Source organism: Dryobates pubescens, chromosome 8 (assembly GCF_014839835.1).
Source record: "Dryobates pubescens isolate bDryPub1 chromosome 8, bDryPub1.pri, whole genome shotgun sequence".
Taxonomy (NCBI): domain Eukaryota; kingdom Metazoa; phylum Chordata; class Aves; order Piciformes; family Picidae; genus Dryobates; species Dryobates pubescens.
Genome location: NC_071619.1, coordinates 849,307 through 876,615, shown reverse-complemented (window position 1 = coordinate 876,615; position 27,309 = coordinate 849,307). Strand labels below are relative to the sequence as shown.

The following is a 27,309-nucleotide window of genomic DNA, read 5'->3' as shown; positions in this document are numbered from 1 at the left end:
GGGCTGCCCTGTTTGGGGGGTTTCTCTGTGCTTGGGGGATTTCTGTGTGTTTATCTGCAGGGTATTTTTGTTATTTCTAAAGTAAAGATGGAATAATGGGGGTAGGGGAGAGCACAAGCTGAAATTCCAGACCTAAGCGCAGGATCTACTGCTAGCAATGTTTTACCTTTCTAATCTCCTTATGATCTCACCGTGGTATCGAAACCAGTTTGATCCTGGCACGAGTTGGTGCTCTTTTCTCCAATCAGCGTTTAAGAACCTGCTGCTTTTTATTTGCCTTAAGCTGCCTGACTAGTTTAATTTCGTTTTTTTCAAGCCTAATGGCTTAACTTTGCCTTCCTGTTTCCTTAGAGATGCAGTATGGGAGCGCTTTGGCTGCTGTTTACCTTCGGAGCAGACGGTTCCCGTCCCTCAGGCTCTCCTGTGCAGAGCAGCTGAGAGCCGGGTAGGCAGCGCCTGCAGTCTCTCTGGGGAATCCAGTCATGATAAAACACAGCCTGGTTCTGCTGACTTTTGGAATAACTTTAACTGGAAAACCTTGGATCAAAGGTAAGCTCTCAGGTTTTGTCACGTATTCAGGAAGTTTCTCCACATCTTCTTGTGCTCAGCAGTGCCGATGGAATGATGATCTGCCCCTTCTCAGTGGGGTCACCACCCTCCCCAGATGCCAGGCTAGTAGCTGATCTGCTCATTGAGAAGAAAAAGCTGTCTGGAAAAGATGACAGGTTGAAGCCTTTTACAGTTGGGCTCTTTGTGTTTGTTTTTATCCTCCAGAAGGTAGTAAGTATCTCATCCTCCTCACGGGACACTGCTGGTGACAGCTGCAGTCACTGTCACCCTCATCGGCAGTCAAGACTAGAAAGAGACTTACCCTCCAGGAATGTGAGGGAAGTCCCTACAGTTAGTAGTTCCTCATTAACTCAGTTCCATGTATGTTTTGGCTCCAGACTTAGATTTAGATGTGACAGACAAGCTATTTTCCCAGCAAGTGATATTTTTATGATGTGCATTAAGGGTAGTCTCCAGCCTTCAGGTTTCAAAATATGTTAGAGCAGCATTTCCACTGTGAAGCTTGAGCTGCACTTCACTCACAGAACAGAATGGATTTTGTGATTTAGACAATCAAATTAACTGAAGAGCAAAGCCCTGAGTGCCACTATTCTTTGCAGACCTATTTGCTGATAGCAGCTTCCACATTTTGATTGCAGTGGTAGTCTTTAATGCTAAACATATGCTACCTGCACCTGGCCTTTAGAAGTCCTGATGTTATCTCACAGGCAGAGATCATCATTACACTGAAGAATCCTCCTCCTCACTTTGGGTGATTCTGTGGCACCTTGGCAATTACGATTTCCTTTCACAGAATGGTGGGAGGCCGAGAGTGACTTTGTGCAGCTATAAATGAGAAGAACAACAGTTTAAGAAGAAACCACTTTAACTGCCTTCATAAAAAGGTTTACCTGAAACCAGACACTCGACAGACTTCTTGTCTGTAGCTTCCTGCACTGGCACGATGTTCTGCAGATAAGTCTGATCTCATGTAAAAGGCTACAAACCTTGTGCAAACCTGTGACAAAATGCGGCAGGAGGCAGCGTGCTGAGCCTAGACAGGTGGCACAACTGTATCCAGAGGACAGCTCTAAGTGTTCCTCAGGGCATTGGGGAAAGGAATATGAGAGAAGGGATATGAGGAGAAGGCTGAAAGGTGAGTTGATTTAATCAAGGAAAGGACAGAAGGAAGTAGAGACAGGAGCAAGAGGGAAGAGATGAGTAAGTGCAGGACCTAACAATATCCAGGTGGCAAAGCTACAGCAAATGACTCTGTAACTGGTTAAAGACATTCCCAGGGTGTCTGGGAGCTGAATGTATTCCTCTCCAGATGCAGTGTTCCCCACTTCTCTGTCTAGTAAATCCTGGAAAAAATGAATTAAAATGTTGATTCCTGTAACTTTCCCAGCACAATCCAAGAATGCTGGGCAAGACAGCAGAGACCATTCTGCCCAGGGCCAGTCAGACCTTGTACTGGTGATGCTACTCTTGCTCCATTCATGACCAGATCAGAATGGGGGTTTGGCAGTCACCACTGGGTAGATGCCCACATAACATCTTCATTATCCTTGCTGGTTCATTAGAAATGTCAAACTTTATTTGTAGGTGTGTCTTCTGAGCAGACCTCTAGACTTCCTACGGTAGAAATCATCATTCCTCAAAGCCTGACAGGCAGAGAGAAGCATCACACATCCTTCCAAGAGGTTTGTTACTCTTTTTCTTCTCCTGTTGCTGGTTTTCACAATACTGCCCTATGTCACACGTACAGCCTGTGGTCTGCAGAGATGATTACTGCTGTGAAGAAATGGGCCCTGTGCTGGCTCTTCAGACTCTTGGTGTTTTCACCAAGTTTTGAGTAAATCTATTCCCACAAAGATCTGTGACTGCACTCTGAGTTAGCACCTTTCAAACTTCTGTGAGCAGCCTTGTTAGGCAGAAGTGAGAAGGACCATGAATATGTCCATTTCCTCCAAGTCAGAGCAGATGTTGAACTCAAACTTGAATTAACATCCATGCTGTGTATCCCCTTTTGCTCACTGTACCTGGTCTTTGGATAACCAGAGGATTTCAGCCATGCAGCACCTAAAGGGCTTGACTCTCACTTGGGAGAAGTGGTGCCAGAGAGCTGTACAGGTTAATGAGTTAAAAGAGAAAGACCCAAGCCTCAATTCTTCAGCTGTGAGGTAACTTACTTTTGTGCTAGATATGAAGTTTAGTTACTGAAGTAACTGTTAATGAAACAGCATTAGTCAGCCCTGTGCAAACCAATTCAGGAAGGCACAGTGTGCATAAGGAGTGTCATGAAACACCATACGATAGTCCGGCAAAGAGTGCACACATGGGCTCTGCCCTTCTGTCTTCTACAAGCAAAGACATAGATTATTAGACCATAAACTTCCCAGAGTGTGCTGCTGAGGCTTCAAAGCACAAAAGGCATGAGGGTCAGCAATCTGTGTTTTGGTAGATGCTTCACACATACATAGTAGTTTGTCCTCTCAGACAAAAGATGGGACTGACACAAGCGAGTAGAAAATCACCTCATGTAGTGTTCTCTTTTGTTCTGCTTTCAGGAGCACCCAGATGACAATCTGACTTACTCACTTAAAACCAGCAATGGAACCTATCTCCTCAAACTGAAGAAAAATAAGTATGTGATAGAGTGTTCTAAGGAGCTGTGGGAATCAGTTGCATAGAGACAAGAATCTTGATACTGAGAAAATCCAGAAGCAAGCATTTAACTGCCAGATTGTAGTAATCACAAAGTGACTCTGTTGAGCAGTGTCTCTGTTACAGCAGTGGCTTGCAAACAGAAAGGAGTCCTGGTTTTTTTTTCTAATCATGAGGAAACTTATTTTGACTAATTTCTGATCAGCAGCCCAAGAGAGCACATTCAGCAAAGCCTTGTGGAAAATGAGGATTCGTGGCAGCAGGAGGGAGGGTTGTTAAGCCCTGTTGTATTTAAACCAATTGGCCTGTTACTGCTGTTCCTCATTCCTGAGCCTGCAATAATCAGGTCCTTGATGCAACACAGTCTGCTCAGATCCCACCCTATGGGTACTTGAGTCACAACATCTCAAAGTAACCTCTTTTCCAAATACCACAGCTCACTTTAAGGCATTTTGTTTCACATCTGTGGATTTTAATAATGGTAATGGAACACCAGTGTGCTGCTAACAGAGTCTACTTACTAGGATTCTGAACTCCTTGATCTCTGGACTGCTAAAAGAGCATTAGCTTATTTTTGTTTCCAGAGAGCTTGTCAGTGAAGACTTTATGCTGTACACATATGGGGAAAATGGGAAACTGGAGGCAAGACAAGCAAAACCCCAGGTACTGTATAGAATGAAGTTCCCTCTCTGTGCCAAAGCTTCCTCAACTGAGCGAAGCCAAGCTTGGGGAACTGAAGGCCACATTAACAGTGTGATGGAGCTAAGGGTGACAAGGATGGCTCTGCAGCTAAATGTTTGCAAAGCAAAGGCCAACGCCCAGGCATCACTTCTGAGTGTCTCCATAGCTCTGTGACAGGACAGTGCCAGCCAGTGACATTTGTGGCAATGGAAGGGAAGAGGCTAGTGGTGCACAGAAAGGATCTGCAGAAGGAAAATGCATTTGCTTATAAAGAGGTTTTGTGAGGTTTCACATTGCAGCATTGCTGTTGAACCACTGACACAAAGCACACAAAGTTGTATGTGATGGGAGGGAGTGGGCTGTGTATGCTGATACAGCACTGCTGCCTTCCAGGGTGTGAAAGGAGATGCCAGGAGATGATGCCAGGGCTGAATGTGAGCTACCTGATTAGGTCTTCTTTGCATAGTGTGCAATTAAAGGTGCCATGGCAGCACCAGAGCTCTGTGGCTTTTAGGTCCCACATAAAACAAGCTTTATAAATTCTTTTGGATTTAATTTGAACTTGCAGCTGCATGTGGGCTCAGTTGGGTGCTCTGCCTATGGGAGATCTCAGATCAGGCTTTGAGAGAGGCCTGTTTAAGAACAGGATGATGAAGGCAGATGACAGGATTCTGCTAAAAGATGCTGCTGAGTCAAGGTACAAAGCTGTCTGTTTTCTAGAACCAAGGCACAAAATGCTGTTGCAGTCATTCATGTCATGTCATCACTTGCCCCAAGGTTGGGATTACTTTTAGAACAGGGGACTGTGTAACAGCCAGCCTTAATGTCATGCAAATGAAAAGGCTAGTTAGCAGGTAAGTTTGCATGGGAAGGGAGCAATGTCTTTTGTCATTAACTGTGTGGGTCTGTTGCGTTGCAGGCACACTGTCACTACCATGGCACCGTTGAAGGAATTGCTGACTCAATGCTTGCTCTCAGCACATGCAGTGGCCTTAGGTATTACCTCTTGCTTTTTGCCCTCAGGAGAACTCATGGTGCAGTTCCATAGTAATCCAGTTTAAAACCAAGCCGCTCTTCACCACACAGCTGGAGAGTAACCACCATCTCTTTGTCAGTATTTCACCTTTTGACAAAGCTGAAACTCTTGAGAGGTTTCATAGTTTCTTTCATTCACAGAAAAAAGACAACATGAGAGCATAATGTAAGTGTAGGCAGAACACAGGCATGCACTGAGGCCTCTCTTACTTGATGTGAAAGTCTTGACCAGAGGTAGCTTTGTAGAAGAAATGCTGTCTGATGAAGCTTCTGCTGAACTTCAAACACCCCTGCAAACAGTTCTGTCTTAGGACTGGGGGCAGTTCAAAAGAGAAATCATTTCTGAGGACAATTTTTGGCCAAAACTGAACCACTTTTGTGGTTCAAATCCAGTAAAATTGCATTTATCTGTGAAACATAAAGGGGGCAGATGAATGCATAAAAGATGGTGGTGTTCTCCCCACAGAATCAGTCCATATGAGCTGGCAAAAGGAGACAGCAGGCACAGCAAACTGCAGATATTCAGAACGTGCTCAGCTGTTGCCCTCGAGCAGCACCCTGGGGATTGCTCTTAGCCTCTCTTTCTTAGGAGATCTCCTTTTCCACAAGGCTGGATTACTTTAGCTGCACAAGGCTAGAGATAAAGACCAAAGGAGACCCTTTGCATCAGCTCTGAACCCACAGTCTAGACTCATGTAGTAACAATTTGGCTTTCCTGCTAAGTGATTGAAGGATTGGGTGTGTGATCTAAGTTCTGTTTGAACACGCCCCTGGTATGAAGATAACTCAAGATAGTAACTGAGTTCAGCACAGTGGCATGAACAGCTCTAGTCTTTCAATGTCCAGCTGGTATTCACTCACCTAGTCATAACCATGAGGGGAAAGGTGTGGAAGAATTGTTCATTCTTTGATGATTATTAGAGGAATTCTCTACATTGGTGGCCAATGGTACGGGATGGAGCCGCTCAACACGTCCAGCACGTCTGAACACATCTTTTACCGGTTAGAAGACAAGCAGGATGTGCCCTTCCAGTGTGGTGTGCTGAATGGCAGCCTCCATCAGGAGCAGCTTTTTGTCAAGCAGGCTGTGAAATATGCCTTTTTATCAAACAGTACCTCCAGCAGGGAAAAGCTTCTTAGGGTAAGTACCTTTCTGTTTCTCTCTTGCACCCAAGCCTCAGTTTGTTCCAGCAGCCAAGGGTCTCTGGAGCTCTTGCTTTGGCATGGGGGCATTGCAGGTAGACTGGCAGCAACTTCCTCGTTGCCTTCGTTACCGTGGGAGTATTGCTAGGGAAATCCTGAAACACAAGAACAGCACAATGGGAAGAGCTTGAAGCAAGCAATCTTTTAGCAGATTTGCCCAAGACAGTCTTGGGTATGACGTGGAAGGCATGAAGCTGCCATTCAGCTCATGCACCCCAGCGTCTGAGCAGAGAACTGCTGACATGCAGGTATTGATGTGGAAATCTCAGGCAAATTGATAGACCACATTGAAAGAAAAGGCATAATTGCTTTATGAAATCCATGAAGTGAAAATCACAAGGAAGGCAAATAAACAGTGGAGCTCTCTATGTTGACTTCTTGTGCTTTCTGCTTTGCAGCAGAAGCGAGCTGTCCTGCCACAGGAAAGCTACGTGGAATTATTTGTGGTTGTGGATAACAACAGGGTAATGATTTCATCCTCTGCTACACACATTTTTACTACACCATTAAATTCTTTTCTCTCTGACATCCTCACATGATATTTTGCAGTTTTTGATGAAGGATTCTGATCCTGCTGCAGTGCAAAAGGAAACAGTTGAGCTGATTAACTACGTCGATGGGGTAGGTCAGATCAGCTGCTGAGATTCAGTACTTTCTACTTCATGGTGGTTTCCAGAGGAGCAGCTACTGCACTAAATCTGAACAATTATCTTCTGAAACTGCATTTGGAAGTTATTCAGCAATTTTTAACACATTTAAGGCATCTCATGAATCCATGCACAAGTTTTATAGAGGTGTGGACAGAGGAAGAGTTGGGAGATGATTTTTAAACCACTTCTCCATGCTCCCAGACCATGGCTGCTGCAGGGATGTGAGCTCTCCAGTAGGTTTCACACTTCCAGTTCTTTTTTGACTAAGAAAACACTCAACACTGTGAACACTGCTTACCCTAAAGAGGTTGGACTATATGATCTTTGAGGCCCCTTCCAACCTAGTATTCTATGAATCTGTGAATTCCATAAGTTCTGTGATCACCTGCTCCCAGTTCCTCCTCAAGACAGTCAGCTAAGGAAATGAATGAATGTGTGCTTTCCAGCTTCTCCAGCTGGACTTGATGGTCTTGGAGGTCCTTTCCAGCCTGGATCAGAGGTCTTGATGGTTGGACTCAATGATCTCAGAGGTCATTTCCAACCCAAAGAATTCTATGAGTCTATGAAAAATAAGTTTAGGGATCTTCATGAAGTAGATTGCTTTCACTCATCTATTCTTGCCTAACATCAAACTGTTAATTACTCAGAGAAACTAAAGCTATGGCTCGGTCACTGCGTTCAGCTCACTGCTTACTCAGTAGCGGCAAGACAACCTCTTCATAACCCAGCTGATGGACAGTGATTGTCATTGTGGTTCTTTCAGATGTATAGAGCATTAAACATCCACATTGTTTTGGTTGGGTTAGAGATCTGGACAGACACAAACCACATATCTGTGATGGATGGTTCAGCTGGAGATGTGCTGAGCAGATTTGTTTCCTGGAGGCAGAAAGATCTCCTCAAGCGATCACGGAATGACGTTGGGCATCTCATAATGTAAGGCTTTGTTCGGTGGCAAAAGTGGCCATGCTGCCAGGGCAGTTAGTCTATGAGAATTGGGGGTTGTGTCTGAAGGAAAGTGTAACTAGAGTAAAATTCACTCCACTTCCAAACTGTTTTAACCTGGAAAACATGTAATGAATCCTTTATAGATAATCAAGTCCAGGTAGCTCTGCTTGCGCAGGCTGCCCAGAGAGGCTGTGGAGTTTCCTTCCCCAGAGACATTCAAACCCAACCTGGACATGTTCCTGTGTGAACTACTCTAGGTGATCCTGGCCTGGCAGGGGATTTTGCACTTGGTCTTTCAAGGTGCCTTCCAACCCCTAACATTCTGTGATTCTGTGCAAGGAGGTTGGGCCAGATAACCTCCATAAGTGCCTTCTAACCTCAGCCATTCTGTGAACTTGGAAGCAAAGACACAGAAGATTAAGGTGCTGGATCATTATTTCCAAGCTGTACTATTCATTATTATATTGCAGACTCTGGTATTAATTATTAGGAATAGTGAAACTCTGCCATGGTGATAAATTTCTTCTTGAGTTCAAGAAGGCCACATTTAGTCTTGCACTGTTTGTTTCAAACTCATTAGTGTGCTTAAGTAGAAATGAGGAACTTCCAGCCCCTCTTTCAGCAACACCTTCAAACTGCTTTTGTTGCAGAGGGAAAAGCTCCTATGGTGGGTCCATTGGAATGGCTTTTGTGGGAACTGTCTGCTCACAGGTCCAGGGAGGGTCCATCAGCACTGTAAGTACCTCCTGTGGTGGTTATTGGAAGAAGCTAGAGCAGGAGCTGCTAAAGTGTCATAGGAATACTGCTAGTGGCACAAAGAGGCACCTGAACAACTGAAGGCTTTCCCCTCTGCATGCACAAAACCCAGAGGTGTAGCTACTGCTACTGCCAGACACTGCTTCCAGAGAGCTACCTGCCAGAATATCCCAAACCAAGTGCCCTTTGCTGACCTCTTTGCTCAAGTCCCCCCAGGCTTGGAGCAGTATGGTTCCTGTCCTGGGGGTGTCTTTGTAAAGGCTTGTGCATTCAAAAATAAATAGCTATTTCCCAGTTTCTCTCTTCAGCACATTCCAGGCCTCTTGGCTGATTTATTCTTGAGGTAATAGTTCTTTATTGCATAAGAAAAGGCCATCCTCATACTTAAGTTCACAACCACAGTGCTTATGGGATGGGAATGCAGACACAAAATAATGTGCATTGGCTTTACTTTTTGCATGGGTAGGCAGTGAATATACTGCTCCCTAAGTGCCTGCAGTTCCCCCCAGTGAGGCTGTAACAGGCCAGCATTTGAAAGGTGGCTACATGAGTAATAAACCATTGGGGTTTGCCCTTCATCCTTGGGGCATCCTGCCCTTACAATATGGATCCCACATGTCATGGTCAATCTGAAGAGACAAATTCTGCTCTTTTAGCAGTCTCTTTGTCTTTGAAGACTTCACTGAAAGTTAACTGTGTTACTCTCCAGAATGTGAGCCTAGAGGAAGGAACAGAAAGAGTGGCAGAATCTGGCCCTACTGAAAAAAACCAGAGACAAGTTGTCCTTGTTGCTTTCATTTTGCATTTTGTCTTCACAGCCTCTGAGGGCTTGGCCAGGTCAGTAGGCAGAAGCCTGGCAAAGTCTTTGTACCTTTTGTCTGGCAGCTGCAGCACACCGATATGCTACGTCACGCTACCGTAGTTGCACACGAACTGGGGCACAACCTGGGCATGAAACACGACGACCAGAGGTGTCCTGCGTCCTATATTATGCACAGCACAGACAAGTAAGGCTTCCAGCTCTCTGATTTAACTAGTGCTTGTTCACCTGCAGTGACCATGAAAGTCCCATGAATCATGAAGAACCCCTGAGAGTGGGGAGCTGTTTGGAGAGTTTAAACACAGAGGCGGATTCACACAGATTGCATCAGGTTGGGAGGGACCCTCGCAGCTCACCTTGTCCAGCCCCCCTGCAGTGAGCAGGGACACCTCCAACTACAGCAGGCTGCCCATGGCCACATCAAGCCTGACATCACTGTAACTTTCATGTCAGCTCTTCTCCAGGCCAGTCCTTCCATTTTGTAGCATTCCTAAACTGTTTGTTGGGCTTTTTGATTACAGCCTCTCATTCGTTGATCTTTCCCCTGCTGACAGTGCTTTATCTACCCACATTTGCATTGCCCAGTCAGGGCAGTTGGACACTGGGCAAAGCTACTGACATGGAACTGTTAGAGGGAGTCCAGAGGAGGGCTGCAAAGATGATCAGAGGGGTGGAGGACCTCTGCTCTAAGCAAAGGCTAAGGGAGATGGGGTTGTGCAGCCTGGAGTAGAGAAGGCCCCAGGAAGACCTTAAAGCAGCCTTCCAGTGTTTGAAGGGAGCTACAGGAAAGCTGGAGTGGGACTTTCACAAAGGCTTGCAGTGGCAGGACAAGGGCTAATGGCTTCAAACTGGAAGAAGCTGGGTTTAGATGAGCCATTAGGAAGAAATTCCTCACCACAAGGGTGATGAGGCTCTGGAACAGGTTGCCCAGAGAAGCTGTGGAGGCTCCAACCCTGGAGGCATTCAAGGCCACGTTGGACAGGGCCCTGAGCAACCTGCTCTACTGTGAGGTGTCCCTGCCCGTGGCAGGGGGCTTGGAACTAGATAACCTCTAATGTCCTTTCCAACCCAAACCTCTCCATCATTCTATGATACTATAAGCAAATGCATTCCTGAGCTCTTAGGGACTCCAAAGGAAGGCGAATGCCTTTCTAGAAAGCATTTTTTCATCAAGCCTTGTTAGACTGAGTACAGAGCAGGTCTTTCTAAGGGCTGCTTTATACAGGAGGCCAGAATGGATAATCTGCTGGCCTCTTTTCCCCCTCTGAGAACACTTGCATTTATGTCACAGATTTTTAATGCCCAGTGCTGTATTCTAGGGCAAAGTAAAGTGACAATGAAGTAGCTCATGGACTCCTGGAGTGAGGACACCTGGGATTCATCACAGGTTGCCAGCACCTGAAGGGCCTGAGTTGTACTTTTTCCTGTGAGCAGAATATTTATGATCTTTTAAAAATTCCTATTATGCTTTCCAGTGGTGCCAGGAACTTCAGCAGCTGCAGTGCTGATGATTTTGAGAACCTTATCCTAAATGGAGGAGGAAACTGCCTTCGGAACCCTCCAAAAGCAAGCAACATTTACAAGGAGCCTGTCTGTGGTAACAATGTGGTGGATACCAATGAGGAATGTGACTGTGGCAAACCAGAGGTAAGGAATGAAATCCAGCTGGGGACTGCTTGCACATTAAATGACACCTGTTGTGTAACACTGGCTTCCCTGAATTGAAGCAGTACCTGGGGACTTTTCCTTGCAAATTCACACTTTTTGCAAGCAACATAGTGACACCTTTAGGGAAAAGACTAAAATCATAGCTTGACTTCCATGGGAACTCAGCTAAGACTACAGGACTCCACAGAGCTGTGAGCCCATGCCCAGGGCAGCAGAGCTCTTCAGTGCAGAGTACATGGCAACACCAGGGGGGGTTGTGCTGGTTTTAGCAGTGTGGGCTTTGCTGTTACAGCAAGGAGCTGCTCAGCTACAGAGCACTGCAGCTGTAAACAGTAAACTCTCTAAACCTTGAACTCTGCCTGCTACATTTGCATGGTCAGAATGTCCCTCAAACAGTGGGATGTCAGCAAACCCAGGTACCACTGGGTAGCCTCTTTCTATGCCATGAGCAGAAGCCAACATTTCTCTACATCAGCCTGCTAGAGCAGTGGAAAAGTAAGATGGGGGTGCTAAGAAGTGTTATTTAAAACCCAGAGTGTTCTGCTTCTTGTAGAGTCCACTTATGGTGTAAGCCTGTCCCACAGCCCTGTGGCACAGCACATAAGACAGCACATGCCAGGGATGGGGTGTTCAAGCTTTAGTTTGTCTGTGCACTTGGTTTGGTGCTGCACTCTATAGAGTAAGGCAAAACCACCGTGTCCCCTTGTCTGGGTGTTCTTCAGGAGTGCACTAACCCCTGCTGTGATGCTGCAACCTGCAAACTCACCCCTGGCTCACAGTGTGCTCAAGGGCTCTGCTGCAAAAACTGCAAGGTAGGCTGTGTTTTACTGAGCTAAACTGGTGATGTTTACTTTGTAATGCCTCAGAAGGGCTGTTGTAGTACTCTTGGTGGATTTTCACATTGTCAGACCACCAGCAGAGAGCTGGTGCCAAACAGCCTTGGCAGCAGTTTAGACCTGGAACCTCACCTCTGTCTCATTGCTGGCAGGAGCAGGCAGGGCACTCACCAAGACCTTCTCCATTCCTTTCATTTGTACTTGTATACATGTTTGGATGATCTACCCAAGTCCTCTGCAGGCTCAGCTCATCAACTTGATACCATATGAAACTGAGGGAAAGTTTGGCTAGTTGTCAGATGTTGATCTGTGTCTGTGCCTGGGACTGAGCCACAGCAGTTCTCTCTCACCCAGTGAGCTGTCCCCAGGAGAGAAGGGGGACTGGGAAAAGGAGAGGAGACCCATGGGCTGAAACCAAAATGGAATTCAGAGAACAAGCAAACTGATACCAATGCCAGTGTAAAGTGCACAAAGTTACACTCAGCCCAGCAAAGGTACAGCAGCCACAGCAAATGGGAAGGCAGTCATCAGGAGCAGGGGAAGGAAGAGAAGCAGGGTCAGGAGAGACCAAGCAAGAGCAGAAGCCCAAGCAGGAAACCTCCCATCCTCAGCAAACTTCCCCCTTTACACTGTGCTATAAATATGGAAGTTTATGGGCTGGGACACACCTGTAGCCACCTGTGGTGAGCTGCCCTGGCTGACTCCAAACTGCTCCTGGCCTGCAGCCCTTGGCTGGCCTAGGATTCTATCCCAGCAAACTAGGACAACCTGAAAAGCTATTTTGTCTTCCTTGAAATCACCAAACATTCCCAGCTGTCCATGTTTCATGTCAGAACTTCCACTCTTCCAAAACAAAAGTCGAGTGGCTTTCCTCTCTGGCCATTGGGGAAAAGATTTCAGGGCAAGAGTGGTCAGGGCTTGAATGTGCTGCCCAGGGAGGTGGTAGAGTCACCAGCCCCAGATGTGTTTAAAGGTGGTTTGGATGTGGTGCTTGGGGCTATGGTTTAGGGGTGACCCTTGTAGAGCAGGGTTCTGGGTGGGACTGGGTGACCCTGAGGGTCTCTTCCAACCTGACTGATTCTGTGGTTCTTACTTCGCTCTACAGCTCTCTGGAAGGAGATTATAGTGAGGTGGGGTTGGTCTCTTCTCTCTAGTATCCAGTGACAGAATGAGAGCAAATGGCCTGAAATTGTGCCAGGGGAGGCTTAGGTTGGAGGTTAATGAAAGAGTGGTCAGGCATGGAATAGGTTACCCAGGGAGGTGGTGGAGTCACCATCCCTGGAGGTGTTCAAGAAACCTGTGGCCATGGCACTCTGGGACATGGTTTGATGGCCATGGTGGTGCTGGGTTGAAGGTTGGACATGATGTCCTTGGAGGGATTTTCCAACCAAACCAACTCTCTGACTGTAGTTTAAAGCAGCAGGAGCAGAGTGCAGACCCAAGACGGACTCCTGCGACCTGCCCGAGTACTGCAGCGGGAGCCAAGCCTACTGTCCCGAGGATGCTTACGTCATGAACGGCTACCCCTGCGACAGCAGCAGGGCCTACTGCTACTATGGAGTGTGCCAGAGCTTTGACTCCCAGTGTGAGGCCATCTATGGAAAAGGTATGGCTGCCATCCCAGGTGAAAAGCCTTGCAGTCTCCTCAAGACATTGCCAGTTTGCCTTCCTTCCTCAGGTGTTTAAGGCTGCTGTGGCAGTTTGAGGCCTTTCAGTGAAAAAGAGTCTGAGTTGTCCAGGAGGACCAGCAAGGCCCAGGGATGGGCTGGGAAACTGTCCTGTTATTCATTCCCATCATCCTGCTGTCTCTTTAAAGGCTGGCAGCAAGGCCAGCTGGCTCTCTGCGCTCCCTCCTGCCTGCTCCCTGGAGGCAGTCCCTTACCTGGTACCAAGGGGGCAGGAGGTCTGCCTGTGGCCTTCAGAGGCCTCACGAGTTTCCCCTGCGCACTCTTGGCCTGCTTGGGCCTAATGGAAGGGGGGCAACAGGAGGGGGCAGAAAACAAGCACTGGGATTTGTGGTTTGGTCTAGCTGGGGGAAGGTTTGTGGGGGGTTTCATGTAGCCTGTCTCTGTACTAGGTGTTAAGGATTCATGTATTTTCCTGTGTATTTTTGAATGTAATTCTGTATTTCTCTCCAATTCAATGGGAGCCTCTTTATTTTACTTCTTTGGGGAGTAAATTATTTCTGTCCACTCTTTACACTAAGAGAGCTGTGCAGTGGCTGACTAAGATTCTCTGGGTTCCACACAGGGGCACGGAAAGCACCTGATGTGTGCTTTAAGAGAGCAAACATTAAAGGAGATAGGTTTGGAAACTGTGGAATGAGAGGTGGAGTCTACAAGAAATGTGCTGTACAGTAAGTTACCAGCAAACGAAAGCTAACCCCAAAACCCTTCCTTGCCTGGGCAGAGTGTTTGCACTGAGCCTGGGCTCTGTTCTGCTCACCTTGTCTCTGGGTGTCATTTGCTCCCTGCAGGCACAGTCTGTGTGGCAAGCTCCAGTGCACATCTGTTAGTCTGCAAAATCTGCCTGCCTGGAGCGTTGTCAATAATGCCTCTGGGGTTTTATGTTGGGCTTCTGACTTTGACTTGGGATCAGATGTCCCTGATCCTGCTCAAGTTCACGATGGAACAGCCTGTGGAGAAAAGAAGGTAAGATAAATCACAGAATGTATTCCACCAACTGGAAAGCTCTTTGCTTTCCAAAGCACTCCTTAGCTCTCTCATTGCTGTGCCATAACACAACAACAATCTGCCTTTTCAGGTATACAATGAATTAGCTCTTCCAAAACCGGGGTGCTACAAATCACTACTGCCGTGGCAGCTGTTAGAATCACCCCACCAAAATGCAGCCACAGGCCTCAGAAAACCTGGGACACATACAGCTATGAAACTGTGAAGTCCTGAATGTTCTCTCAGCCCTTTTCCTTGCCATTTCAGCCGGTGCTGGAGGCCTGTAACCTTCATACGGCACACTGCAGCGCATGGCTCAATGGCCATGGGGGTGTCTGGTCGATGGTTGGACGAGATGACCTCAGAGGCCTTCTCCCACTGAAACAACTCTGTGGTTCTGTGAGAAGGATTTGCTGAGGTTCTGTCTCACCTCTTCCAGGCCTGTGTAGGTTTTGAATGTGTTGATGCAAGTCGCCTGGGCTACAGCTGTGACGTGAAGCAGAGGTGCAATGACAATGGGGTGAGTAGATGGTGCTTGCATGCCCTCCTTCCTGGAGACAGAGGCAGGGATAGAATCCCTGCATAAAAGCCATCACCACCCAGATGGCTGTGGGGGCTCCTCTCATCTGCATTTAAAGCTAAACCCACTTTTTAGCCTGTAACTGATGGTGCCACTCCCCAGGGAATTTTCTAACGTTACTGAGCTGTTGAATTGTGGAAGGCAAATAGTGCTCCAAGGAGGCAGCTGAGCGACTCCTGACCTCCAGATTTCCATAGGAACAAGCAAAATGGACTCCCAAGGGTTTAAAACTGAGGAGTTCTTTGGAATCTATTTCAGGCAAACAAAACCCCAAAGATTAAATTCTGGGGAGGGTAAGGTCCTGGTACCTGCATCGCTGAGTGCTCTGGAGGGGCAGAGCTCACGCCCAGGGACTGCTCCATGGATTTCTGTGCCGTGCTAGGCAGCAGTTCCTGCTCCCATGCACAATCCTTAATCGTTAACTCCTAACAGACTGGAGATTGGGAATGGCTGCTTCCAGGAGGCGTTGCTGGCTTGACTAATCGCTGCTGTGTCCCTGCAGGTGTGCAACAACAACGGGAACTGCCACTGCGACGGGGGCTGGGCTCCTCCCTTCTGTAACCAGTCCGGGTACGGCGGCAGCATCGACAGCGGCCCCGCTCCCATCGGTAGGCTGCTGGAACCGGCCCTCTGCTCCCAGCCCCTGCCACAGCCACACGCTTACAACAGGCACTTTGTCCGCTGCTGTTTGCTGCTGCACGGGACACTTAGTCACAGACTGACTCACAGAGCAAACCTGACTGTCTGATGTGTCGGTCTGCACACAGAAGGAAGTTGGTCCGAGGGGGAACTCACCTCTCTGGGCCTGAGATAAAAATCAGCACGAGTTGCTTAGAAGGACTGCTACATGGTTTCCAATGGCTAGCTCCTTTAACATTTATGTAGGTATTTGTTCCTGTGTCCATCCCTCTGGGCTGGACTTCTGGACACAGGAAGTGAATGCACCAGGGGGGCACCCAGCTCAAACTACAACAGTATTTAAAACCTGATCTGATCAAATGGATGTAATAGAGCAAGAGGATGAAACCTTCAAGTATGGAAAGGGTCAACAGAAATGAGAGGGTTAAGGAGGTGCAGCCAGCAAGCAGCAGCTGGCCTGTGTAAGAGCCATGCCATCCTGCAAAGGGAAGATGGGGTAGACCTTGTTGGCCTTCACGCTCAGAGACCACCAAAAATGTTTTCCCTCTCTTTGTTTCCAAGCACAGCTCATCACCTATAGCTCTGTGAGGCAAAAAAAGCCAACTCATATCTGACCTAGTTTATCTGCATTCATGTTTTGGGAAAGGGAAGAAACAGGAAGGCAAAGAGGTGAAAGCAAAAGCAAAATGGATTTGTCTGCTTTAGAACTCTTGGAACAAAGAGATGGGAAAGGAAAAAGGTTGAGTATGACACAAGATGGAGTGGGTAAAGCAGAAAGAACTTGTGGATAAATCCTGCTCTTCTGATCATAGCATGTATACATGCCAGGGGAGTCACAGGGTTTATCTAGACCTCTTTGAAGATGTCCACAAGGAACTACTGGAGAGAGTCTGGGGGAGGGCTATGAAGGTGCTGAGGCTACTGAAATGAGGAAAGGCTGAGAGACCTGTGGCTGTTTAGCTTGGAGATGAGAAAACTGAGAGGGGATTTTGTCAGTGGTTAAGGCCTAAATGGAGGGGCTCAGAAATGTGGGGCCAGGCTCTTTCCAGTGGCACCCAGTGACAGGATGAGGGGCAACAGGTACCAACTGGAACCCAGGAGGTTCACTCTGAGGATGAGGAATAACTTCTTTCCTGGGAGGGTGCTGGAGCCCTGGAGCAGGCTGCCCAGAGAGGAAGCAGAGCCTCCTTCTCCAGAGCGATTCCAACAGCCCCCCTGCCCATTGTGATCCTGGGCAAGCTGCTCTGGGTGGCCCTGCTTTAGCAGGAGGCTTGTGCTGGATGACCTCCAGAGGTCCCTTCCAACCACCACCGTTCTGTGATTCTGGGACTGTAGTTTTTCCCACACAAATGTGATGTTACCAGGAAAAAAGCTTTAATATGCAGTTAATTGAGGTCACTGTCTCACATGGTTCCAATTGCTTTGCTCTAGATACATCACTTCGGGATGGCCTGCTCATTTTCTTCCTCCTGGTCTTGCCAGTACTGATCATAACTGTGTTAGCAGTAATGAAGAGAGATGCAATAAGAAGGAAGTTCTGCAGGAGAAGCAGAAGACAACACAGGTATTTTCCTTCCTGCAGCTGAGTATTTCAGCACTTAGAGCATGCTCCAGATCAGTTTAGCAGGCAGGTAAAAGCTGTAGCTGCACAGAGATTCCCCAAAAGACTTCCCTGCTGAAGGGACTTTAATGGCCAGGGCCCTGCCATTAGGTGGCTTCCTGCAGAGCCTCCAGGTGTCAGTTCTCAAGCATGTATTTCTCCCCCAAATGCACTGCACTTCCCTAATTGTTATGGATAATTGTGTTGCACAGACACACTGAAATTACTGGCCCAGGACAGAAAGGGGTGAAGGGAATCAGCTGCAGCCTGGTCCCCTGAACACCGCTGCAGCCCTGAGGGTGACTAAACCAGCAGGGCTCTGCCTGATGATGTGGGGTTCATTTCAGGGACACCCACCTGCAGCAACCAAAGCAGAACAATGGACCAAGCAATGATCAGGTAGGACAGATCCACACTTGCTTTATTTCATGGTGAGTAGCCCAAACCACACAGCTCCTTCTCTCCAATACACTTATTGATCCCTTTATGCTCTTTGATACGTTGAAACCATCTGAATTCCCCAGGGGTTAAAACAGTGGTCTCAAGGGGTTCTGAAGTCCAAGTGTTTCCAGTACATGAAGTGGGCTACAAGAAGGCTGGGGAAGGACTTCTTCCAAGGGCTTGTAGTGATAGGATGAGGGAGAAGGGATTGAAGCTTGAGGAGGGCAGATTTAGACTGGAGATAAGAAGTTGCTCAAGGCCAGGGTGGACAAGGCCTTCAGCAGCCTGGTCTAGTGGAAGATGCCCCTGCCTGTGGTAGGGGGGTTGGAATTACAATGCTGTGGCTTGGATTCTATGACCTTTTAATGTGTTAGGATTTCTGTTTGGGTCAGTATGGGCTTCATGGCCTTCCCTGTCAACACAGGCTCTGAGCAGACTGGGTTGGAACAGGCTGCTGCTTTGCAGAGCATCCAGAGACTGAACTCTGAATTCTCTGGCCCAGTGCCTGAGAAGCTCCTTAGCCAGGCTGTGGATCTTGATAAAGAGAATAAAACTATCAAAACAAAATGCTGCAAGGAAATGTCAAGGGCTAGGACTGGGGCTGGCCACTAGACAAGTGACAGGTGCTGTCCATGAACCCCTCTGCCTCCCAAAGGGAAGAGAAAGGGAATAAGGGGGAGGCTGATTGGAAAACTAAACCAGCTTCCATGAAAATAACAACAACAGAATTAAATAGATGCAAACCACCATCAAACCTACCCCCCTGATGGCAGTGAGGTCCCATTCACCACTGATGCTGAGGGGAGCAGTGGTGAAGTCTCAGACTGGTCTTCAGGAGCTGGATTCTGGAACTGAGTGCAGGAATTCATGGATCAGAACCAAAGGCAGAACACACAGGGTCCTCCCTAGACACTGGGCATTGAAGCAGAGGTTTAACACTGGTGATTCCTTGGCTCTATCCATGACACCCATGGAATGGAATCCCATGTTGGTCAGTCCAGGGTCACCTGCCCTGTCTACTCCCCCTCTCAGGTGCCATCTCTATGCACCCCCAACATGTCACACAAGGTCTAGCAGTGCCCTTGGTCTGCACCCTGACCCTTGGTAGTAACTCTGCCCCTCAGCATTCTGCCAGCAGCAGCCACTGCCTGCAGAAACATGCCCTGAACTTCACAGGCAGTGCCAACACTGAGCAGAGACTGAGCTGAGAATCAAATCACTGATGAGCATCAGTTCTGCTCTAGCTCAAACCAGGAGGGCAATAGGAAGAATGGCACAGGTTCTAAGAGGCCACTCCCTTAACAGCGAGGCAGGAGCTCCACCCTGAGCCCTGTGTGTTGTTAACCTCATCTTCTGCAACATCTTTTCCAGCCTGCCACCTCGAGGCCCGATTTTTTCACCGTAGCACATTTCCCTGCTCCAAGGTTTGTGGCATTTAAACCCTTCTCACTTCACATTTGCTGTGTTTACATTGCTGTGTCACTGAAGTGAAGTTCCTGGTGTCTCCTGTCCTGCTTAGGAGGAGTTTTCATGCAGCATCACACGAGATAATACAGAGTGAATGCTCAAAGGAGACGTGCTGCTTTAAGTGCTTGTGTAGAAACCAGCACAATGGGAGGTGTAAATGCTAGTAGGGAGAGGAAGAGGGAGGGACAGAGAGGGTTAAATGGAAGTATAAATGCCAGCAGCTGTTTAAAGATGGTGGTAGGGAAGCAGTTTACAAATACCAGCTGTCTCAAGTCATTAAATACATCACACTGTCTGTTTTCCACACTTCAGGCAGCCAGTACAAACCCAGCTTCCTGCAGTTTCTTCAGGACCAGTAAGACCTCCAGTCCCACCTAAACCAGCTGTCTGACTTGTCTCTTGGGAACCCTCAACCAATTCTGACAAGCAATGGGGCTGAAAAAAATTAAGAGCCTGGGATCCTCCAATCCTCTCCTTGTGCAGCCAAAACACCTGCAGGCACAGACCTCTGAGAAGAGACTTGATGCCAAGAGGCACTGAACAGAGATTCTAAACACACTGATTTCCTTCCCTGCTGCTGGCTGTGTTTATGCCTCTTCTACCTCACCTCTTGGGTTTTTGGTTGTTTAGTTGTTTTTAATGAGAAGTCTGAAGTTCAACTCTGTTAGATGAAAGCTGTAACAGCATCGGAGGGCAGCGTCTGCCAAGGTGCTGCCTTCTGTGCAGGCTGAAGAGAACTCAGCTATTTACAGCCTTCATCTATTCACCTCTAGTCATCCACTGGTGTGAAAATGAGAATGGAGACTGACCTGCTGGGGACTCTGCAGCCTGTCTAACTCCTGGGCTGTCTGGAGACCTCTGTGGTGCCTGCTGAACGGTGCCAGGCTGGAGGACAGCTCCTGTGCATCCCTCTGAACCCCGGCTTCAGTGCAGCCCTACCAAAGCTGGGATCCAGAGTCTCCCTCCCAATACCTACTAGACAAGGGCTGATAGTTTTAAACTAAAGGAGGAGAGACTTACACTAGAGATAAGGAATGCATTTTTTACAGTGAAGGTGGTGAAACACTGGCCCAGGTTGCCCACAGAGATGGCAGATGCACCAGTCTCTGGAAGCATCCCAAGTCAGGTCAGACAGGGCTCTAAGCAACCTGCTCTAGTTGAAGATGTCCCTGCTGGCTGCAGGAGGGTTGGTCTAGATGGACTTTAGTGGTCCCTCCCAACCTAAAGGTTCCATGATCAGGAAGTAAACCCCACAGTGTCTGTGTTCATGTGCAAGCTGTGGGAACATGAAGTGAATGAACCGTGAAGTGGCCTCACCAACCCCAGACGAAAGAACCCAGAATATATTGCAGGCAAAAGTCTGCACTGGCAAGAAGCATCTTCCAAAGAACTGTCAGCTTCCCTAACTCCTCAGAATCTTAAACTGCTGTTAACTATCCTATCCTTTAGTCCTTAACAGTCACTTACACGGTTGTCATTAAAAATAAATCACCAATAAGTCACCAGTGTCAGCACACCTCCTGGGATCTGCATGTAATGGTCACAGCGAGCCGCACCGCGGGACACAGCCGGCACGGCCCAGCCCCGCGCCGCTTCCGGGCCGGCTGAACCACACCGAGCTCCCCCCGCACACCAGTGACGTGCCCGCGCGTCACACCGCGCCCCGCAGCTCCCGATGACGACGGCCGGGGTGCCGCCCCCCGCGCATGCGCGCTCCGGCAACGGCCGCGGGCGGGCCGGCCTGACGCATGGCGGCGGCGGAAGAGGAAGAGGAGCCGGGCAGCGCCGGGCGCGCCAGGGTAGGCCTCTGCGTTCTATGCGGTCTACCGGCGGCCGGCAAGTCCACCCTGGCCCGCGCCCTGCGCCGCCAACTGCCGCAGCGCCCAGGCTGGGCCTGCGCCCTCCTCACCTACGACGAGCTGATCCCGCCGGAAGCCTTCGTCCCCTGCGAGCCGGAAGCGGGGTCAGAGGAGCCGTCCTCATTGGTCAGTGCGGCTCTACTTCCGCTGCTCTCATTGGCCACCCTAGGGGCGGCGCTCGTTGCTAGGCAGCGCGGCGCGTCCCTCACGCGGGGCCTCCCCGGTAGCGGGGCCCGGACGGGGCGAGCGGCGTGAGCGGGAGCCCGGGGAGCTCAGCAGCGGCGGCATGGGAGCCCGGGCCTTCACCCCTCCGCTGCCTTCCTCCGCAGCTGCCACGCTGGAAGCGGAGCCGGCGGGAGCTGCTGCAGTGCCTGGAGAGCTTCCTGCTGGCGCTGCTCACCGGGGACCCGCTCTCCCGCCCTGCCACCGCCACCCAGCCGGCCTGGGAGCGCTTCCTGGCCTGCTGCCGGCAGCAGGGGCTGCTCTCAGCAGAAAGCCACGCCGGAGCTGGTAACCGGATACTGGCAGCCGCGTCTGGGCCCCTCTACTTGATCTTGGACGACAACTTCTATTACCAGAGCATGAGATACGAGGTGTACCAGCTGGCTCGCAAATGTAATTACTCTGCGTCCCTATGCATGAGAACGCTTTCAGCGTTGTAGGAGGTTCAGTGGCCTTTAACTGCCTTGCTTTAAGTGTTCTTGTGTAACATCTGTTACTCTGAGCTGCTACATCCCTGCAGTAGAGCAATCATCACCTTTGTCACTGTGACATTAGGTATTGCTAGATCACTTAAAGCCTTTCTTATGTGCATTGGCCTCAGAAATTACTACTTGAGCAGACTTGTAGGCTGTTTTCATTCTTTTATAGCTGGTATTGTTTTCAGGCTCAGAACTCATGTAGCAGCTCCTCATTCACATGAAGCCTTTCTGGTAGGTGTTGCTCTCATCAGTTTTCACTTGACCAGTTTAAAGGGAAAATTGTCTGCTTATGTTCTTTTAGATTCCTTGAGCTTCTGCCAGCTATTTTTAGAGTGTCCACTTGAATGCTGCTTGCAGAGAAATCGTCTCAGAAGCCAGCCCTTACCTGACCAGACAATATCTCTGATGGCAAACAGAATAGAAATGCCTGATCTGAAGAAAAATGCCTGGGAGCAGAACAGCCTCCTTCTGCAAAGCCTTGGCGGCACTTCAGAGCATCACTGTGCTACTGGACTGACGTGAGGGGTTTCACTAAGCACTCATTTCAGAAATGGGGGGACAGAAGCACTTTACTGTATCAACACAGGATGTTAAAACTATCCCTGTGGTGATGTTTGGAAGCCAGCCCCTTACACACACAACATTTGCCAGTTGTTGGGAGCTCACAGCCACCATTCCTTGCAGAGCTAACCTCCACACTACCTGCATTTCCCAAGTGCTGGTGAGCAGTTGTATAACTTGCCTGAAATCACTCCTGTAGTTTGAGCTGTAATTGTTTTTCATCTCACCTGCTGTACAAAGACCATTGCATTGATTACCTCATCAACACTACTGAACTTGTGCCTTTTTCTCCTCTGTGCTCAGGTGTCATTACAAAATGAAACAAGGGACACCTCAGAGAGCCTGTTTGAGTAATGCCTTTCACTGTTGTGTTTGTTTTTTTAGTGAGCAGATCATTAGTTTGCTGGCCACTGCTTTGGAAAACCCACTCAAGCAGAACGAGGAGAGCACTGAGCACAAGGTAGCCCTGCTTGTCTTCACGGCCATATCTCTTGCAGGTGGTGCTGAATGGCTTATTCCTGAGCTGTGCCAGAACACCCTGATGACAGGAGCTGAGAAACAGCCATTGCATTCCTGGGAGTCAAAATGTACACCAAAGAGTGTGTCCTATTTGAAATGGGTGTTTCTGGCCCCCTATGAAGGCAACCCCCTGGACTATCTTTAAGAACATTGTTGTGTTCCAGTAACAAAACTATGGAGCTGTCACATCACACTGAGGAAAATGACCTCACTTCTTACCACAGAACCATAGAATGGCTCAAGTTGGAAGGGACTTCCAGCCCCCCTGCCCTGGGCAGAGACACTTCCCACCAGACCAGATTGCTCAAAGCCTCCTCCAGCCTGGTCTTAAACTCTTCCAGGGCTGAGGTGTCCACAACTTCTCATGGGTGACTCATTCCTGTATTCCACCACCCTCATAGTAAAGAGCTTCTTCCTAATGCCCAATTTAAATCTACCCTGCTCTAGTTTCAAACCACTGCCCCTTGTCCTGTCACCACAAGCCCTTATAAAAAAAGCCCCTCTCCAGCTCTCCTGTAGCCCACTTCAGGTACTGGAATGCTGAACAGCCCCAACTCCCTGAGCCTGTCCCTATAAGGGAGGTACTCCAGCCCTCTGATTATCTTTGTGGCCTCCTCTGGACCCTCTTCAACAGATCAACATCTTTCTTGTGTTGGTGGCTGCAGTGCTGCAGGTGCAGTGTCAGAAGGGCAGAATCACCTCCCTTGGCCTGCTGGCCATAGGTACATCACACATGCCAGTCTCTGGCAGTCACCCATGTGGACCTACCTGGCTCCTAATGCACCAGAGCAGGCATGAGCTGTGCTGGTCACTGTGTTGCTACTGAGGTACTTGAGAAGCTGGTGACAGCCTCCATCAACTGTTCTGTGCTTGCATACGATCTTCTCCCTGTTGGTGCCCCCGTGCAGGAAGCAGACCGAGCGCTCTGTGCGGCCAGTGCCATCCACCAGGCAGACCAGGCCTGCAGGCGCATCATCTCCCAGGCCATGAGGGATGCTAAAGGTACAGGCAGCACATTGCAGAGACCCAGCCTCTGACCCGCCCTGCAGGCGGTCGCTGAGGGATCCCAGCCCTGCAGCTGTGCCTGAGGCCGGCGGCCTGCAGCAGTCTGCTCAGCTAGTGGGAGGACTGCGGTCAAAGCCTGTCAACTAAAAGTTCAGCTTCAATTTTCTTCCAGATAACAATGTCCTGCCAGGGGAGATGAAGAGCCTGGCAGAAGAACTCAGCAAGCTCAAAGCAGGACTCCTGGAAGACTTGCGTCAGGGAAGTAACTGGAAAGACCAAGTGTGCCTGGAAAAGCAGCAATCCAGCCCTGCTGCCTGTGGCATCTCCTCATTCCAGCACCAAGCAACCAAAGTAGTCAATAAATACATTTTCAAATAATGCCTGGGGGGTGGTTTGTGTTTTAAGAGTCCACAGTGCTTAGAATGCAGTACAGCTCAAAACCCTTGAGACAGCTTCCTTCTCTGGAGGCCTGTGCTTTCTGTAACCTTTCTCCCTCTGCGCCCAGGCATATCATGGAACAGATCCTCCCTGCAGCTCCCCAGCATCAGTACAGGCTGGGGGGTGATATGATAGCGGCCCTGGGGAGTACCCAGCCAGGCCCTGTACCTGGAGACATTCAACGTCAGCCTGACCTAGGTGGGACTGTCCCTGCTTACTGCAGTGGGGTTGGACTAGATGACCTTTACAGGTCCTTTCCAACTCCATTCAGTCCATGATTATGGAAGAGAAATGCACTCACATTTGACTTTGAAGCTCAAACCAGCCTTAGATTTTATTTAAACTTCAGAGACTTGTGGGAAAGGTTCCCCTGGGAGGCACACCTAGAAGGCATCTAGTCCTGTTTCCTGCTTACTGCTGGACTAACTTCAGACTGCCTCAGCTTTCTGAAAGCCTTCTCCAGCTGAGGTTTTGAGGAGCACCTTGGATGGTGACTAGCTTTGCTCTGCCAAAGGGGTGGCTGAGGATTTCCAGAGCATACCTTTCTAAGTAGGTATAAAACCAAGGAGATGTGTGGCTCTTGGCTCCTTTGCTTATTGCCCTGACAGAAAGAGCAAAGAACCAGAAACCTGGCAGCTGTGTGCTTGTAGGCTTAACTCCAGGGTCCAAAGGAGCTCAAAATTTGGTGTCAGCTTCCAAGCTGCTAATACCAACATACACAGAAGCTCCACAGGCAGTGACACCACCTCCCCAGGACAAACACTCTGATTTCAGACACAGGACTCTTGATCAGAAGGAAACAGGAGTATGAGGAAACAAAGAATTTGGAGGAAGAGCAAATGTTTAACAGTGAAAAGGAGTAAAAGTGGGGCCTGGTTCAGCACTAAAATCAAGCCTTGTCAAATTGAGCAGAGTGAAACACAAGTTCCTTGCTCACCCAAAGTCAAGCTTAGCTTCCTCACCACATCCTAGACCACAGCTGGTCAGGAGCAGATCAGCAGTTGCACCTGCTGCAGCTCAGGCACTTCACATAAGCCCTCCTTAGAAAGTGTTATTTTATTCATACCTTACAAAAGCAAAGCTTCACAATATGGACTGCACTGGACAGAGTCGAGTGATGTCAGAGTTCACCTTGGCAGCTGAAAACATTCACTGCATGGTAAGGTTCCTGGGACAGCTCTAACAGGCCTCATCATTTTGCATCCCAAATATGCTCTTTACACTGAAACACAGGCGATGAACAAAGCAGGTGACTGCGAAGCACACACACCAAGACTGCTCCATGAAAAATGCTTCAGCAGGGGAGAGATTTCCTGAAGCAGAACATCCATTTGCTGTAGATTTTCAAAGCAGCTTAAAATTAGGAGAAAACTTGCCAGTGAAGACTTCTGAGTTACATTCCCTTTGTCAGGAAGAAACCAAAACCAACCAAGCAGACCCCCCCATCCCCAGGCATCCTGGAACAAAACAGAGAGGCAGATCGTTTGGCTAGGACACACTGCTGGAACCTGGCCTCCAGCACTGAGCTCATCTGACAATGCCAATGGTTTCTGTCAAAATCTTCTTCTCTAAACATGGACCTGTGAAAAAAAGCCAACCAATTTTCCTGCCTAGCTGCATCACACTTGGGTTAAGAATTAACCAAGATAATCTGCTGTGATCTTCAGTCCAATGTTTGCATGTTCACTGAACTACTCAGCCCCGGTCAGTCTGCATTAAGAGTCCTATAAATAGTGCATGTTAAAAGTGTCAACAAATCTATCAAATCATCTGGGACAAGGAAAACAAAACCCCCACCAAGTTCATGTTTTGCCACTACAGAAGTTAACAGAATCAAGCTACAGAGAAATTTCAGCTCACTCCCAAGCTTCCCTGTTGATAGAAGTTAAATTGCTCATCGTCACCTTCAAACAAAAGGGTTTGGGGTTTGTTCAGAACAAGTTAGTGCAGTGTAGCACGTGGAGGTTGCAGTATGGCAAGTCTTCCTGACCAAGGACTCCATCCCATAATTCCTGACAAATGATCCTGCTGGACTCTGCAAGGCCTGCTTGTGCAAGGGGATCACCAGGATGTAAACCATTTTCCAGTACTGACTCAGGACTTCAAATTGTAGTAAGCACTATGTACCAAAGTGTGAAAAAACAGCCTGGAAATCCACCTTCAAACCTGCTCAGCAGACAGAAAACCAAACCAGACTCCTAGAAAGGACAGCCAAGTGCAAGGGACATCTTCAGCCACCATCCCTACCCACGCTCCTCACTCACAACGACCTCACCTGGCTGGTTCTCCCGTGCCAGCCACCCCAGCGGCTCAGAAAGCCCAGATGCCCTGCCCCTGACTGCTAGCACACCAAAAGGACACCCAAGCTGGGGGAGGGGGCAAGAGAAACTAAGCTCCAAGTGGGCTGAAGTTGGCAGTACGCTGGATCACACACCTTGCAAGCACACAGGCAACCTGTCTGCTGTAGCTTGGCCCCAGATAAAACTGAACTGATGGTTCTTTCGCAAACCAGTTGCTTGCTTCTGCTAGAACTTCTGCCAGGAGAAAGCAGCCTGACTGTGCAAACTACAAGCAGCTGTAGGAGTTAGCTTAAGGCAGCTGAAATCCCCACAGAATGTGTTACTGCTACAAGCTCTTTCCTATGACTGCTCCAAAATGACCTCCTTTTACCAAGAGTGAGCTGTAGCAAACTGGTAGGGGTGCTGTAAGTGAGGGTGTCCTGTTCAGTTTTGTTTGCCTAGCGAAAGACACGCTCTTAACTCTTTTCCTGCCCAAGTTTCAGTCACCACAACCTGTCACCTTCTTTAAAACACAATAAATTGCTGTTCAAGCCCTAGCATGAAGAGTTTGGCCTATACTAGCCCAAACCATCCTATTAACCTTCAGCAGACAACAGCAAGTTTTACATCCAATCCAATTTGTAAGCCCAAGCTGCTTCTGTTTGGTTTTGCAGTTTTCCCCAGCTACATTTAAAGGGATAAGCACATCTCCAAAGGAACTACAGCTACCACTGC

The 27,309-nt window shown here is 48.6% G+C and overlaps 2 protein-coding genes across 2 annotated transcripts; both read left to right on the top strand.

Annotated features, from left to right (window-relative positions):
• Positions 1-482: 482 nt before the first annotated feature.
• LOC104309151 (disintegrin and metalloproteinase domain-containing protein 9) lies at positions 483-19,492 on the top strand. Its single transcript, XM_054163468.1, has 21 exons — positions 483-549; positions 2,155-2,252; positions 3,120-3,196; positions 3,801-3,879; positions 4,817-4,893; positions 5,854-6,073; positions 6,534-6,599; positions 6,685-6,756; positions 7,549-7,721; positions 8,384-8,468; positions 9,375-9,496; positions 10,785-10,956; positions 11,700-11,789; positions 13,224-13,419; positions 14,064-14,169; positions 14,290-14,464; positions 14,925-15,005; positions 15,568-15,673; positions 17,136-17,268; positions 17,652-17,703; positions 19,454-19,492. Exons 1-21 carry the CDS (start codon positions 483-485, stop codon positions 19,490-19,492), a joined length of 2,286 nt encoding a protein of 761 aa, XP_054019443.1.
• Positions 19,493-20,960: 1,468 nt separating this feature from the next.
• PSTK (phosphoseryl-tRNA kinase) lies at positions 20,961-24,235 on the top strand. The gene is made up of 6 exons (XM_054163549.1): positions 20,961-21,197; positions 21,299-21,686; positions 22,074-22,290; positions 22,718-22,793; positions 23,761-23,854; positions 24,030-24,235. Exons 1-6 carry the CDS (start codon positions 20,961-20,963, stop codon positions 24,233-24,235), a joined length of 1,218 nt encoding a protein of 405 aa, XP_054019524.1.
• Positions 24,236-27,309: the final 3,074 nt, after the last annotated feature.